The sequence below is a fragment of the Heterodontus francisci genome, chromosome 30, assembly GCF_036365525.1.
Source record: "Heterodontus francisci isolate sHetFra1 chromosome 30, sHetFra1.hap1, whole genome shotgun sequence".
In the NCBI taxonomy this organism is placed as follows: Eukaryota; Metazoa; Chordata; class Chondrichthyes; order Heterodontiformes; family Heterodontidae; genus Heterodontus; species Heterodontus francisci.
Genome location: NC_090400.1, coordinates 56,736,730 through 56,751,994, shown reverse-complemented (window position 1 = coordinate 56,751,994; position 15,265 = coordinate 56,736,730). Strand labels below are relative to the sequence as shown.

The 15,265-nt window shown below is 41.4% G+C and overlaps 2 protein-coding genes across 4 annotated transcripts in view; one reads left to right on the top strand and one right to left on the bottom strand.

Moving 5' to 3' along the window:
- Positions 1-15,265, bottom strand: part of brip1 (BRCA1 interacting helicase 1) — a 643,193-nt gene that overhangs the window by 97,723 nt on the left and 530,205 nt on the right. The gene's annotated exons all lie outside the window — the stretch shown is intronic.
- The window catches only part of tbx4 (T-box transcription factor 4), a 132,775-nt gene that overhangs the window by 110,479 nt on the left and 7,031 nt on the right, over positions 1-15,265 (top strand). The window contains exon 6 of the mRNA XM_068010737.1: positions 12,259-12,371. Within this exon, the coding sequence (XP_067866838.1) occupies positions 12,259-12,371 (113 nt within the window). The remainder of the gene's footprint in view (positions 1-12,258; positions 12,372-15,265) is intronic.

Below are 15,265 nucleotides of genomic sequence, written 5' to 3'. Positions count from 1 at the left end.
TACTTTGGCTCCCAGTTGAGCGACGCCTCAATTTTATAATTCTCATCTTTGTTTTTAAATGCCACCATGCAACCGCACCACCCCCCCCCCCCCCCCCCCACCACTCCATCTTTGAAATGTTCTTCAGCCCTACAACTTTCTGAGATACCTGCGCCCCTCCCATTCTGGTCACTTGCAAATCCCCAATTTTGATCACTCCACCATTGGTTGCAGTACCTTCAACTGCCTCAGCCCTAACTGTGGAATTCCTTCCTTAAAACTCTCTGCCTTTCTAACTCTCTTGCCTCGTTTTAAGATGCTCCTTAAAACCTACCTCTTTGACCAAGCTTTTGGTCATCTGCCCTAATATTGCCTTTTGTGGCTCAGTGTCAAATTTGTTTGATAATGCTTCTGTAAATCACCTCAGAACATTTTATGTTATGCTTCAAGGAAACATTCAAGTGCAGTTAGTGAGCAGTTATGCCTCGGGTAACAGAAGTCAATGTTCACTCTTCAGTCACTTTCTTAACCTTTGGCAATAGTTCATCGCTATGGAGATTTCAGAAGCATAAACTGGAATTAAAGCATGGCTACCCGACCCGAACCCAACCAGACCCGATGACATGGTTCGGGTTCGGGTTCGGGTCGGGTCTCTCTTCCGGGTCCAGCGTTCAGGCTCGGATTGGGCTGGACATGGACAGTGCTGCCTTGCTCCGGGAAGTAATCTTCAATTGAACATTCAGAATGTCAAGGTGGGAAATGTGCAGTCTGCACTCTGCAGTCAAGCCTGGCTACCCCACCAAATCCGACTACATGTGTTGGATTCGGGTCGGGTATTTAAAAAAATTAAAGGACTCGGGCCCGGGTTGTGTTTTAATTTTATACCCGAGCCAGGCTTTAACGGGAATGCAGGACCTCTAATGGGGAGTGTTAAAAATATAATTTCACATTGCGCCAAATAAGGAAAGACTAGAGAAGAAGGTAAGCATAGAAGAAATAAAGACTTCTCACCCTCCTAATCCAGTTGCTTTCAAAGAAATTGCAATATGAAGCTTCCTATCTTGATGAGTCCTTAAATTCAACAGCTGGGATTTCATGAGATTCAAACCATTTTTTATTCTTTCATGGGATGTGGGTAGCACTGGCAAGGCCAGCATTTGTTGCCCATCCATAATCGCCCTTGAGAAGGTGATTGTGAGCCACTTTTTTTGAACTGCAGTCCTTGGGGTGTAGGTACACCCACAGTGTTGTTAGGGAGTTCCAGGAATTTTACCCAGCAACAGTGCAGGAACTGCGATGTAGTTCCAAGTCAGGATGGTGTGTGGCTTGGAGGGCACTTGTAGGTAGTATTGTTCGCATGTATCTGCTGCCCTTGTCCTTCTAGATGGTAGAGGTCGTGGTTTTGGAAGGTGCTGTTGACGGAGGCTTGACAAGTTGCTACAGTGCATCTTGTAGATGGTACACACTGCTGCCACTGTGCACCGGTGGTGGAGGGAGTAAAAGCTTAAGTCAGTGGATGAGGTACCAATCAAGTGGGCTGCTTTGTCCTGTATGGTGTCGAACTTTCTTGAGTGTTTTTGGCACCGCACTTATCCAGGCAGGTGGAGAGCATTCCATCACACTCCTGACTTGTGCCTTGTAGATGGTGGACAGGCTTTGGGGACACAGCTGATGACTCAGCCGGGGACTCACCCTGCCACAGCAATCCCAGCCTCTGACCTGCTCTTGTCGCCCTAGTATTTGTATCACTGGTCTAGTTAAGTTTCTGGTCAATGGTAACTCCCAAGATGTTGATGATTGGGGATTCAACAATGGTAATGCCGTTGAATGTCAAGGGAAGACGGTTGGATTCTCTCTTGTTGATGGTTATTGCCTGGCAATTGTGAGGTGTGAATATACTCACCACTTATCAGCCCAAGCCTGAATGCTGTCCAGATCTTGTTGCATATTGGCACAGAATGCTTCAGTATCTGAGGAGTCTTGAATGGTACTGAACATTGTGCAATCATCAGTGAACATCCCCACTTCTGACCTTATGTTGGAGGGAAGGTCATTGATGAAGCAGCTGAAGATGATTGTGCCTAGGACACTACCCTGAGGAACTCCTGCAGTGATGTTCTGGGACTGAGATGATTTGATTGGCCTCCAGCAAACACAAACATCTTTCTTTGTGCTTGGTACAACTCCAACCAATGGAAATTCCCATTGACTTCAATTTTGCTAGGACTCCTTGATGCCACACTTGATCACATGGTGCCTTGATGTCAAGGGCAGTCACTCTGACCTCACCTCTGGAGTTCAGCTTATTTATCCATGTTTGGATGAAGGCTGTAATGAGGTCTGGAGCTGAGTGCCCCTGGTGGAACCTAAACTGAGCATCGGTGAGCACGTTATTGCTGAGTAAGCACTGCTTGATAACACTGTCAATTACACCTTCTATTACTTTGCTGATGATTAACAGTAGAATGATGGGGCAGTAATTGGCAGATTGGATTTGTCCTGCCTGTTGCGGACAAGACATATCTGCATAATTTTCCACATTGTCGGTTAGATGCCAGTGTTGTAGCTGTACTGGAACATCTTGGCTCGGGCGCAGCATGTCTGGAGCACGTCTTCAGTATTACTGCAAGGATGTTGTCAGGGCCCATAGCCTTTGCTGTATCCAGCACCTTCAGCCATTTTCTGGTATCATGTGGAGTGAATCGAATTGACTGAAGACTGGCATCTGTGATGCTGGGGACCTCAAGAGGAGGTTGAGATGGATCATTCACTTGGCGCTTCTGGCTGAAAATGGTTACAAATGCTTCAGCCTTGTCTTTTGCAGTGACGTCCTGGGCTCCCCCATCATTGAGGATGGGGATAATTGTGAAGCCTCCTCCTCTGGTTAGTTATTTAATTGTCCACCACCATCCATGACAGGTCATACCCAAGGATGATGATGGAAGAATCTGGGACATTGGAGCTAAGGTATGATTTGGTGAGTATGACTATGTCAGGCTGTTGCTTGATAGATCAGTACCTAGTCCTGTCCCACCTATATCTCCTTCTTTAGTTCAGTTCACACAATTTGTGTGATTATACTCCTATGCTAAAGGCACTACATGAATGCACATTGTTGTTGTTTATTGTAACATCGTGCAATCCAGTAATCTTATTATTAAGGCAAGTTAAATAGTCATCGCCAAAAGATTGACTATACATTGATTTCATATAACTAAGACTAACAACTCAAATGAAAGCCTGAAAAACATACCTTCTAGTAAGTCAAAACAGTGTTGTCCAATAGAAATTGTGGAACAGCCACAAGTTTGGTTATGGTGATACTGTTTTCGCCACATGTACTAATTTTATTTATTAGAGTGTGCCTTACCCACAATACAGGTAAATGTACTTTGTGTGCATTTACTTAACAAACATCTACCACCATTCAAATTTTCAAGACTGAAGTCAATAGATTTCTGTTAGGTAAGGATATTCAAGGGATATCAAGCAAAAGTGGGTAAATGCAATTGATGCAGCGATCAGCCATGATCTAATTAAATGGCACAACTGGTATCAAGGGGCTAAATGGCCTACTCCTGTTCCTATATTACTCACATTTTATTTACTGAACAAAAATTTTACTGGCAACATCTGCAATTCCCAATTAGCCACATATGGCTTGTGACTAATGCATTGGACAACAGCGAGTCACTTGCAATGCTTATACAATAAAAAAGGCACCATGGGTAGGATAAGGGACTGATGTTTGGTGAAGAGTACATCCTACCAGGACACAGTAATATGCCCCTTTAAACATGTTGTCACATTGCAAAAACCAAAACAGATGATTGGCTCTTCATCCCAAAGCAATATTTTAATTAAAATAACATTTGACATGGTAGTAACAATCAAATGTTCACTGCAAAGATAGAATTGTTAGCACTATCATTGTCATATATTGAAAACATATACAAACTAGGATTTGTGTCTTCACCTGAAATACGAAATATCAATATGTCAGTTGTCCCAGGGTAAATTCAACTCATTCAAATAAATCAAATTAGAACACAAGGTAATCATTTTGAGGCTGAGACTTCATTATAACTTGAACTATTTCTTTAAATCTCAAATATATTCATATTTTCTCATTAAAATTTGTGTTTTTCAAAGCCTATTTTACCTACCGTGACAATTTGCTATAACCATAAATGCTTATTTGGTGCAAATTCAAACAGATTGACTTAAGTGTAACCAGAAAGTAAATTTAGATCATGGTAGAGTTCAGAATTCTTGGAAATATGAATGGATATGACTTAATATTAAAGATCTGATAGAACAGCAGCTGCAATTTTATCAGAATTTTTTGAATGTAAGTTAATGATGACAGATATCATATGAATCAGAATACTATTGAACTCTATAGTGGACATTACATATTATGATTGTACTTCCTCAGAAGTAAAAACCTATGATTATATCACAAGCAAACAAATGGAGCAAAAGTTCACTGAAGTTCTCTTTGTAAGACATCTCTGAGAAAGATTGAGCAGCGTTTCTCTCATTTTTGCAATAGACATCCACAGAATTTCATTTTTAGGTGAGGGAGGCCACAGTTATATTACAGGTAAAGACCTGATACCAGTGTCTTCTTTATTAGGCTACTTTTACACTGGTGTTGTTTAATTCAGAGTCCGGGAGACTGGTGTCCATGATTCAGCTCTCAGCATTTGCACTGCTATGTCAAGCTCCCTTAAAACTGGAGGACTTGTCAATCCTTGAAAAAAATGGGTCCAGAAGTCTGACACCAGGACTTAGCAGCATAAATGCCAGTCTCCTGGAATCTGAATTAACCAGCGCCAATATCAAAGCAGCCAGATGACCAGAGTCCAGCTGTTTCAGTAGCAATGTTTCTACACTAGGAGTGAATGGCACAAGTGCTCACTTGTCCCTAACAATGAAAATGTTTTAAGTTCACTGAAAATCCAATGAACCATCTGGGTACTTTGGCTTCATACTGTGCTGGAGTTAAACTGCAGCCTGTGTGAACCTGAAGTAGTGTGTGATGGGAACCTGGGCACAGTCGTTGACTGTATTGGCTAACGGTGTGAGGCTAGGACTTGCATTGCCACCTTGTGCTCTGCTGCACAACTAAATCCACTTTGTATTGATACAACAGTGGCAGCAGGAGAGCAGAAATGACATCTGCAGGAGTGGGATTTATGACCAAGTAACTGCACCTCAAATCTGAAACACAGAAATTTGTAATTACAGGTGTATCTGTCAGTGACATAGAACTTACAGCACAAAACAGGCCATTCAGCCTAACTGGTCAATGCTAGTTTTTATGCTCCACATGAGCCTCCTACCACTCGAAATCATCTAACCCTAGAAGCTACATACGACTGAGTGGCTTGCTAGGCCATTTCACAGGACAGTTAAGAATCAAGCATATTGCTGTGGGTCTGGTGTCACATATAGGCCTGACCATGTAAGGATAGTAGATTTCTTTCTCTAAGGGACATTAGTGAACCAAATGGATTTTTACCATAATCTGGTAGTTTCACCATTGCTGACACTAGCTTTTTATTCCAGATTTATTTAATTAACTGAATTTAAATTCCCCAGCTGCTGTGGTGAGATTTGAACTCAAGTCTCTGGGCATTAGTCCAGGTCTTTAGCTCTCCAGATTACTAGTCCAGTCACATAACCATTATACTACCATTCTCCATCAACACATCAGCATATCCTTCTATTCCTTTTTCCCTCCTGCATTTATCTAACTTTCCCTTAAATGCACCTATGCTATTTGCCTCAATCATACGATATGGTAGCAAGTTCCACATTCCAACTACTCTCTGAGTAAAAAGGTTTCTCCTGAATTTCTTATTGGATTATTAGTGACTATCTTAAATTTATGGCCCCTAGTTTTGGGCATTTGATAGTATAAACTGACAGTGCAGTAACAGTAAGCAACTTCAAGCTGAGTGTGTAGGTGTAGGAGATGCTCTTAGGAGAAACACACTGTACTGTTTTTAAAAAGTCTGTCTCCACATTTAGTTTGTAATCCAGAAATGCAAATCCATTGCTGGTTCTTGTGGGGAAAAAATCCATTCCAGGTTTTGTGTAAAAGCTTCATTCCCAATTTTAGGAAAAAATTTTTAGAGAATGAAGATAGGAATACAAACATGCTGAGGAAGGTCATGGGATAAACATCAGATACAACATCTAATTTTGAGAGTTTAAGTAGCAGCCTGTCTTGGGTCCTTTATTCACTGTTGTGTATCTTTGAGATTTCTCCTTGTGCTGTAGAGTCAGGATTCATCAGGGGAATGGCTCTATCACATGGCTGGGAGTCAGAACAAGGCATTCTCATCTTGGAAATAAATACCTTCATAAAAACATAAGGAATAGGAGCAAGAGTAGATCATTCAGCCCTTCGAGCCTGCTCTGCCATGTCATACAATCATGGCTGATCTTCAACCTCAATTCCACCTTTCCGCACAATCCCCATATCCTTTAATATCCAAAAATCTATTGATCTCTGTCTTGAATATACTCAATGAAAGAGCAACCACAGTTCTCCGGGGTAGAAAATTCCAAAGATCCACAACCCTTTCAGAGAAGAAATTTCTCCTCATCTCGGTCCTAAATGGCTGACCCCTTATTCTGAGACAGTGACCCCATGTTAGAGTCATAGAGTCATTTACTGCACAGAATGAGGCCATTCAGACCATCAAATCTATGCTGGCTCTCCATGGAGCTATGCAGTCAGTCCCACTGCCCGGTTTGGGTCCTGTAGCCCTGCAAGTCTATTTCTCTCAAGTGGCCTTTCAACTTTCTCTTGAAGTCATTGATCGTCTCCGCTTCCATTCACCCTTGTGGACAGTGAGTTCCTGAGCATTACCACCCGCTGCATAAAAAAGTGCTTCCTCATATTCCCTCTGCATCTTTTGCCCAAAACTTTTAATCTGTGTCCCTTAGTCCTTGTACCATTTGTTAATGGGAACAGTTTTTCGTTGTCTAACTTATCTAAGCCTGTCATAATCTTGTACACTATTAAACCTGTCCTCAATCTTCTTTGTTCTAAAGAGAACAAATCCAGCTTTACCAACCTAACCTTGTAACTAAAATCCTCCATCCCTGCAAATCATTCTGGTAAATCTCCTCTGTACCCTCTCAAGGATTCTCACATCCTTCCTGGGAAACATTCTCCCAGCATCAACCCTATCAAGCTCCTTAAGAATTTTATATGTTTCAATGAGATCACCTCTCGTTCTTCTAAATTCTAGGGAATACAGGCCTAGTTTCATTTATAGGACAATACCCTCATCCCAGGAATCAGTTTAGTGAACCTTTGTTGCTCCCTCCAAGGCATGTACCAGTACAATAAATCATGGCAAATCTGTCCAAATTATATATTTTTTATAAATGTTATATTTTAAATTATGACTAAGTAACTACAGAAATAAAACTCCAACAGTCTTTACGACATGCTCCTATGCTGCCAAAAAGAAAATTAAAATGAAATAACGCCCTCCAGCATACCCAACATCTCTCGGTTCCATTGAGTGTTTTCCAACATCGTAAAATAGCACCCCAACTGATCAGGAATAACATAATAATTTCTCAATTAAATTAACACCACAATGGAACATATTATAGTTTTGAGTAAGACTTTCTAAAAGGAGAAATGGATACAAAGCTATGGTTATAGATACAAATAGTCTATTGAACACAATGGTTATTGTGCTACTGCAATAGTGCTAATGGCAGAAGTAAAATGCAGCCAACCAACATGGAATAACAACTATTGTTGTTAATCTGCTGAATTGTTCCTCTTCAAGCTTTTCTCTCTGGAGAATAAGTCATTTGGAAGAGTCCTTGGCACTGGGAATTGTACGAGCTCTTGGAAAAATTGGCTTGATTGTAGAATTGGCTATTTTTTTTAGTCTTTCCTTATCTTAACCTTATCTTAATTTTAATGTATTGAAAATTATGTGCTAGGATTTGTGCAATATTTAACAGACTCTTCAATCAGAAGCAAGTCTTATGAAGGATGTTTGACTTTTTTTATATTCTTTTGTGGGATGAGCGCGTCGGATGGCCAACGTTTGTTGCCCATCCCTAATTGCCGTTGAGAAGGTTACATGTTTAGATATGTAACATTTCCGCTTGTCTTGCTCTGCTGTCATAAGTTTGGCAGAGCGGGACTGCTACCTGTCCCATTGTCCCGTCCCTTGACCTCCTGCCTCAGATAGGGCTGAGGGTTTGGAAACTCACTACGGTGCTTCGCCGCTGTGTAACCCGGCTCCGTGACTGCAGAAAGATTTTCCAAAAAAAAATGGGCCAGTTTCCGTACAGCTGTCGCTTTGCAGGGGAAACCTTTTAAATTTGAAATCTGCCAGGACCCCTTATTTAATACTGGGCACCAAGGATGTTTAAGCGTCCCTTGCTGCGGAATTACATTGGGTGATGCACCTGATCCGAAATTCCGAAGGGCTGAGAAAGGAATGAGATCCTGTCCAATTCTCCGCTCTCACCACACAGATTTTAATGGCAGAATAAGACAGGAAATTGAGGGACACTATTTTTAATATTGATTGATTGCGCATAGTGTATTCCATTGTAAATTAATATTATCGTCAGTTTAGTCTATAAACCTGTGTGTGATCATGTCCAAAGCAAAAGGTTTGGCAGCGTAGCGTGAGACAACGGTACACACACTTAGTAAACCGACTGATGCAAGAGGGGCGACTGTCAGTCATTTTTGGAATGCACCTCTGCAAGGACAGAGTGTAACAACGGAACGGTACCGATCCTGGATCTTAGGTGACAAGTTCTGCTTGTGGGAGCTGCTGTTGGACTGCTGAAATAGAAGACAGTTCTCAAGAAACCGTCAAATTGTAGCCGGGAAAATGAAACTAAAGTTAACAGTTTTTAAACGTGGAGTAAAGATTATCTTTACTGCTGCGCTAATGGGTTAAGGGACTTGTGGCAGTGCAATGTTACCAGATGTGATGATAAGTTTGGATAACAACAGTTTGAGGTGGTCCTGATTGATCCTACCAATGTCTGTCTCTAGTCAAAGTAATATTTTCATTTTTTCCCCCAAATGTTGCATTTTATTGTGATCATCTATCAAACAAACGAATCGGCGGAGGGTATGCCTGTCTTCGTTTAGGGAGTAAAATAAGATAACCAGGGTTACAGTGTGAGCCAAATATGAATCTTTGAATCTTTTGAATCATTGAATTTTCTGTGGCGTGTCATTTTTTTCCCCTTAAGACTAATATAAAAAGAAACAAATATACCCTATAGGAATTATCTTTAACTACAGAGAGAAGATGATCACAAGAGGTGCATTGGACCCGATCACATTAGGGATGATCTAAGATGAAATTGCCCGTTATTGCTGACAATAGAATCAATGTCTCAAATATGGCGCTTTCTCTTATTTTTACTCCGATTTAAAATACTGAATTAAATTAATATGTCTTGGAGCTTCAAATATATCATTTCAGTAACGGGCTTTTCTTGAACTATGAAGGGAGCAAGCAACTGAGCTCTGGAGACAGGAAGCTTTGGACCTCCAGCGCAACACCATCTGGACAACAGCCGCTGGTTCGAAACTCCTGTGCCCAGTTACAGGTTATTGGTGTCATCGAGTTAGAATTTTGACATCTTGATGATGATCCCGTTATCGTGTTTTAAATCTGTTCTGAAGACATCTTTATGTTCCAAAAGGGAAGCGTCTGTTTAGTGGGAGTATGAAATAGTCACTTTGGAATGAGGAGAGTAGCGTCCGCTCCACCTCCCAGCCTTAGTTCTACGAGAACAGACAGGGATTCATTCCAGTCGTATTCAGCACATGAAGGATTCAGGGGTATCTGCTTTGTAGTTCATCTGCTCTCTCATTCGCAATGCTTCAAATGCAGTACGGAAGCAAGTGACACACAATTTTCTCCTATTCCTAGTGTGACGGAAAACCAAGATGCCAAATGGAAACATATTAATTTCGTCATATGAAACTTTGCCTGAGACCTTTTACTGGACATTATAACAAATAACTTTTAAAAAGCAGAACAGAACAGCTAAAGATGACGACACACAATTTGCAAATGAGAAGCCAAAGGCCGACTGGGAGACGGAGGTAATTACCGTCTAGCCAGAACAACAGGGGTGTGTTCTGATTCAATTACCTAAAATTATTTTGATCAATATTGGTCGTCAAACACCGTTGACACCCATTGACTTTGAAAGAGCCAAACTGCACACACCCCCTCCCCCGCAACCAATTATGTCTGAAGAACTTTGAATTTCAAAAAACCTTCCAGAAACTTCTGTTTTCTGTCACATGATACACCTGCCTGTGTAACTCTGAGTTTGTGAATTATGCCTTAGAAAAGAAGAAAGACAGTAACTAAACTCCAAGGAAAGGACATCTCTCTCTCCTGTCTCACTCTCCTGCAAAGTCCCACGGGAGCCTCGGCTGCAGCTAACCCTCAAATCTACAGACCTTCACAGTCAAGAACAAAAAGGATGCATAAACCTTTTCTTCGGGTTTCCGGAACCAAAGAAGCAAGCTTGAATTGCGCACGTGGCCCAGCGAGGATTTAAGACATCTATTTCAACTAAGGACACTGAAACTCAGTATTTGAATTCCATTAATTACAGACTTTACTTCAACCTCCCAACTCTGTCTTTTCCCCTCTGTATCTATTTGTGTGTGTGTGTGCCTCTCATATGAATGTGAGCGTGGATACGTCACTAATTTTAGTAATTTTAACCGGTTTAGAGCGATAAGGTTAATAAACTTACATCATTCTTGTTTAAACTCAAGAAAACCTGCCTGATTGTTTAATTTACAATTCCAATTAGAGGAACAGTGAGCAAGTGCTCACTGAGGTGGTAAGATAAATCAATGTGTAAGATAAATGTTAAAAGAATAAACCCTGTTAGAATTATTACAGCACAGAATGAGGCCAGTCGGCCCATCATGTCTGCACCAGCTCTCTCAATGAGAATTCATCTAGTGCCATTCCTCTGCCCTCTCCCCGTAACCCTGAACATTGCTTTTTCGATAAGTCTAATTCCCTTTCGAATGCCTCAACTGAACATGCCTCCACCACACTTTCAGGCAGTGCATTCCAGACTTTAACCACTTACCAGAATTCTTTTTTCCTGATATCACTTTTGGTTCTTTCACCAATTATTTTAAATTGGTGCCCTCTCATTCTTGATCCTTTCACAAGTGGAAACAGTTTCTCTCTATCTACTCTGTCCAGACCGCTCATGATTGTGAATACCTCTATCAAATCACCTCTCAGCCTTCTATTCTTTAAGGAAAACAGTCCTAACTTCTCCAATCTATCTTCATAACTGAAATTCCTCATCCCTGGAACTATTCTCCTGAATCTTTTCTGCACTCTCTCTAATGCTCTCACATCCTTCCTAAAATACAGCACCCAGAAATGGACGTAATACTCCAGCTGAGGCCGAACTAGTGTCTGTATACAAGTTCAACATAATTTCCTTGCTCTTGTACTCTATGCCCCTATTAATAAAGCCCAGGATACTGTATGCTTCATTAACCACTCTCTGAACTTGTCCTGCCACCTTCAATGACTTATGCACATATACACCCAGGTTCCTCTGCTCCCGCACCCCTTTTAGAGCTGTACCCTTTATCTTATACTGTCTCTCCTTGTTCTTCCTACCAAAATGAATCACTTCATATTTATTTGCCTTGAACTTCATCTGCCACTTGTCTGCCCATTCCACCAACTTGTCTATCTCCTTTTGAAGTTATACACTAACCTCCTCACAGTTCACAATGCTTCTAAGTTTCGTAGCATCCGCAAGTTTTGAAATTGTGGCCTGTACTCCAAGGTCTGGGAAATTACTATATATCAGGAACAGCAAGGGTCCCAACACTGATCCCTGGGAACTACACTACAAACCTTCCTCCAGCCCGCAAATTGAATCAATTTGTTGCGGTCAAACCAGAGAAGGGGCGAAAGGGAGCCTGAGAGCCCTTCCTCACTGGTGGTGACAGTAGTCAGCAACTCTAATTAAAGCAATGTAAGTAAGGAATAAATACTCACAAGCCTATGATTAAGGAAAACGCTAGTTCATACTTTATGGCATAATTAATCAGCGGTAGTGGATGAGCTATTGCATTCTAAAAGGGTGGGGAAGAACATGAACTGTGTTGAATATTTTTTCGAAAGATTGAATGACACTGAAATAAGCTGTTAGAGAGCAAATTAATATAAATATTGTGTCTTATCCTTACAGATTACCCAGCTAAAGATTGAAAACAATCCATTTGCTAAGGGATTCAGAGGGGGCGATGACAGTGACTTGCGCGTATCTCGTTTGCAGAGGTACGTTATGCAACAAACATGCAGGTACTACATTTCATTTAAACGAATAAAAATCTTTTTCTTTTAATATCATTATTTTTCGAAAAGTCTTTTTCTACAGGGTTCCCTCCCTCATCACATCATGTATTTTCGAGGCATGGAAAAGTGGTCAATTTCGCTTCCAGAGTTGAGTAGAAGTCAGGGAATTATCTAGATTTTCCAATCGGAAATATGCATTTTCAAGCGTCAAGCGGGTGTTTTCAATCAGAAAATTATGTGGAGACCAAAGGAAGCTTCAAAGGGCCTTTGATAAAATGTGGGAATGGGCTAAAAAGTGGAAGATAGAATCAAAGTCAGCAAGTGTGAAGTCTTGCATTTTCATAAAAAAATACTTTGAATGGAAGTAGTCTCGGTGTTATTGAAGATCAGAGCGATTTGAACGTATAGGTTTCGCAGGACGTGAAAACAATTTTCTTCGACCCTTTTTATTTCATCCTTTTCCTTCATCCAAATGTCAAATCTAATCATGCGCATTTTCTTTCTTTTGGGCCTCCTTATCTCGAGAGACAATGGATACGCGCCTGGAGGTGGTCAGTGGTTTGTGAAGCAGCGCCTGGAGTGGCTATAAAGGCCAATTCTGGAGTGACAGACTCTTCCACAGGTGCTGCAGAGAAATTTGTTTGTTGGGGCTGTTGCACAGTTGGCTCTCCCCTTGCGCCTCTGTCTTTTTTCCTGCCAACTACTAAGTCTCTTCGACTCGCCACAATTTAGCCCTGTCTTTATGGCTGCCCGCCAGCTCTGGCGCATTAGCAGGTTGATAAGACAGTTGCAGGAAAAGGTAATCGAATTCTAGATTTTATCTCAATGGATATAGAATATAACAGCCAAATCTATACCATACCTTTGTAAGATCCCAGTTAGAATACTGTGTGCAGTATTGGGATCAACACTATAGGAAGGTTAATGAGACTTTAGAGAAGACATAGTGTCGAGTTATTAGGATATTTCCTGGTGTGAGGAAATTCCAAAACCAAAAAAAAAACACTTGTAACACTTTAGTTTAGAGATACAGCACTGAAACAGGCCCTTCGGCCCACCAAGTCTGTGCCGACCATCAACCTCCCATTTATACCACTCCTACACCAATTCCATATTCCTACCACATCCCCACCTGTCCCTATATTTCCCTACCACCTACCTATACTAGGGGCAATTGCTAATGGCCAATTTACCTATCAACCTGCAAGTCTTTGGCATGTGGAAGGAAACCGGAGCACCCGGAGGAAACCCACGCAGACACAGGGAGAACTTGCAAACTCCACACAGGCAGTACCAGAATTGGACCCGGGTCGCTGGAGCTGTGAGGCTGCGGTGCTAACCACTGCGCCACTGTGCTGCCCTCTTTGGCACATTGCATGTTGTGAGGCAATATGATAGAAGTGTTAAAAATTATTTTAAAAAGATGGGACACGATAGATGGTAAACTGTTTCCAATAGCTGCAAGTCCAGAATAACAGGCCACGGATTCAAAATAAAATGCAAGTAAGGAAGTGTAGAAGCGTCTGGAGAATTCACTTTCAGGGTTAATGGTTGAAGCAACTGGCAGGATTAGATTGGACAGTTGGGTGGAGAAAAGGAGGATGAGGGGAGAAGGGTCAGAAGGAACAGGATGGGTACAGGTGATTCGGACCATTTGCTATTGTGGCGATTAAACAGTAACACAGACTGGTTGGGTCGAGTGGCCTGTTTCCGTGTTGTAATTTCTGTGTATTTCTATGTTAATGTCAATCAAAACTCTTTGCTCCCTTTGACTTTAAGGGGCATTTTGATGATAAGATTCCTTCCTTAAAATAAAGGAACTTTTGTCAGAATGGAAAAGTTTTACATGAAAAGTGAAGGTGAAATGGGGAAGGATAAAAGGGCTTATTTCTCCTCAATATGGAAACCTGACATCAGTGTTTATAAGACATGTGTCTTCTGTGAAAAATAAACTTTTGCCTCAGCCCAGATTTTTTAAACTTACCTTTAATTAAAAATGCTGTGTCTAGGCTTAGAATGATTACAGTACAGAAGGAGGCCATTCAGCCCCTCGAGTCCACACCAGCTCTCTGCAAGAATAATTCAGATACTCCCACTCCTTCACCCTTTCCCCGTAACCCTGCACATTTTTTTAAAATCTTCAGGTGATAATCTAATTCCCTTTTGAAAACACTGATTATATCTGTCTCCACCACACTCTCAGGCAGTGCACTGCAGATCCTACCCACTCACTGCATAGAAAAATGTTTTCTCATGTCATCTTTGGTTCTTTTGCCAATCAACTTAAATCTGTATCTTCTGGTTCTCGACCCTTACACCAAAGGGAACAGTTTCTCTCTATCTACTCTGGTCCAGACCCCTCATGATTTTGAACACCTTTATCAATTCTCCTCTCAACCTTCTCTTTTCTAAGGAGAACAACTACAACTTCTCCAATCTATCCTCGTAACTGAAGTCCCTGGAACTATTCTCGTTTTTTTTTCTGCACACTCTCTCTAAAGCCTTCACATCATTGCAAAAGTGTAGTGCCCAGAATTGGACACAATACTCCAGTTGAGGCTGAACCAGTGTTTTATAAAGGTTCATCATAACTTCCTTGTTTTTGTACTCTATGCCTCGATTTATAAAGCTCAGGAACCTGTATGCTGTTTTAACCACTTTCTCAACCTGCTCTGCAATCTTCAACAACTTGTGCACATATGTCCCCAACCCTTTCCGGCTTCTGCACCGCCCCCCCCCCCCCCCCCTCCTCTTTAGGATTGAACCCGTTAGTTTATATTGCCTCTCCTTGTTGTTCCTACCAAAATGTATTAATTCACATTACTCTGCATTAGATTTCACCTGCCACGTGTCCGCCCATTCCACCAGCCTATTTCATCTTCAAGTCTATCACCATCTTC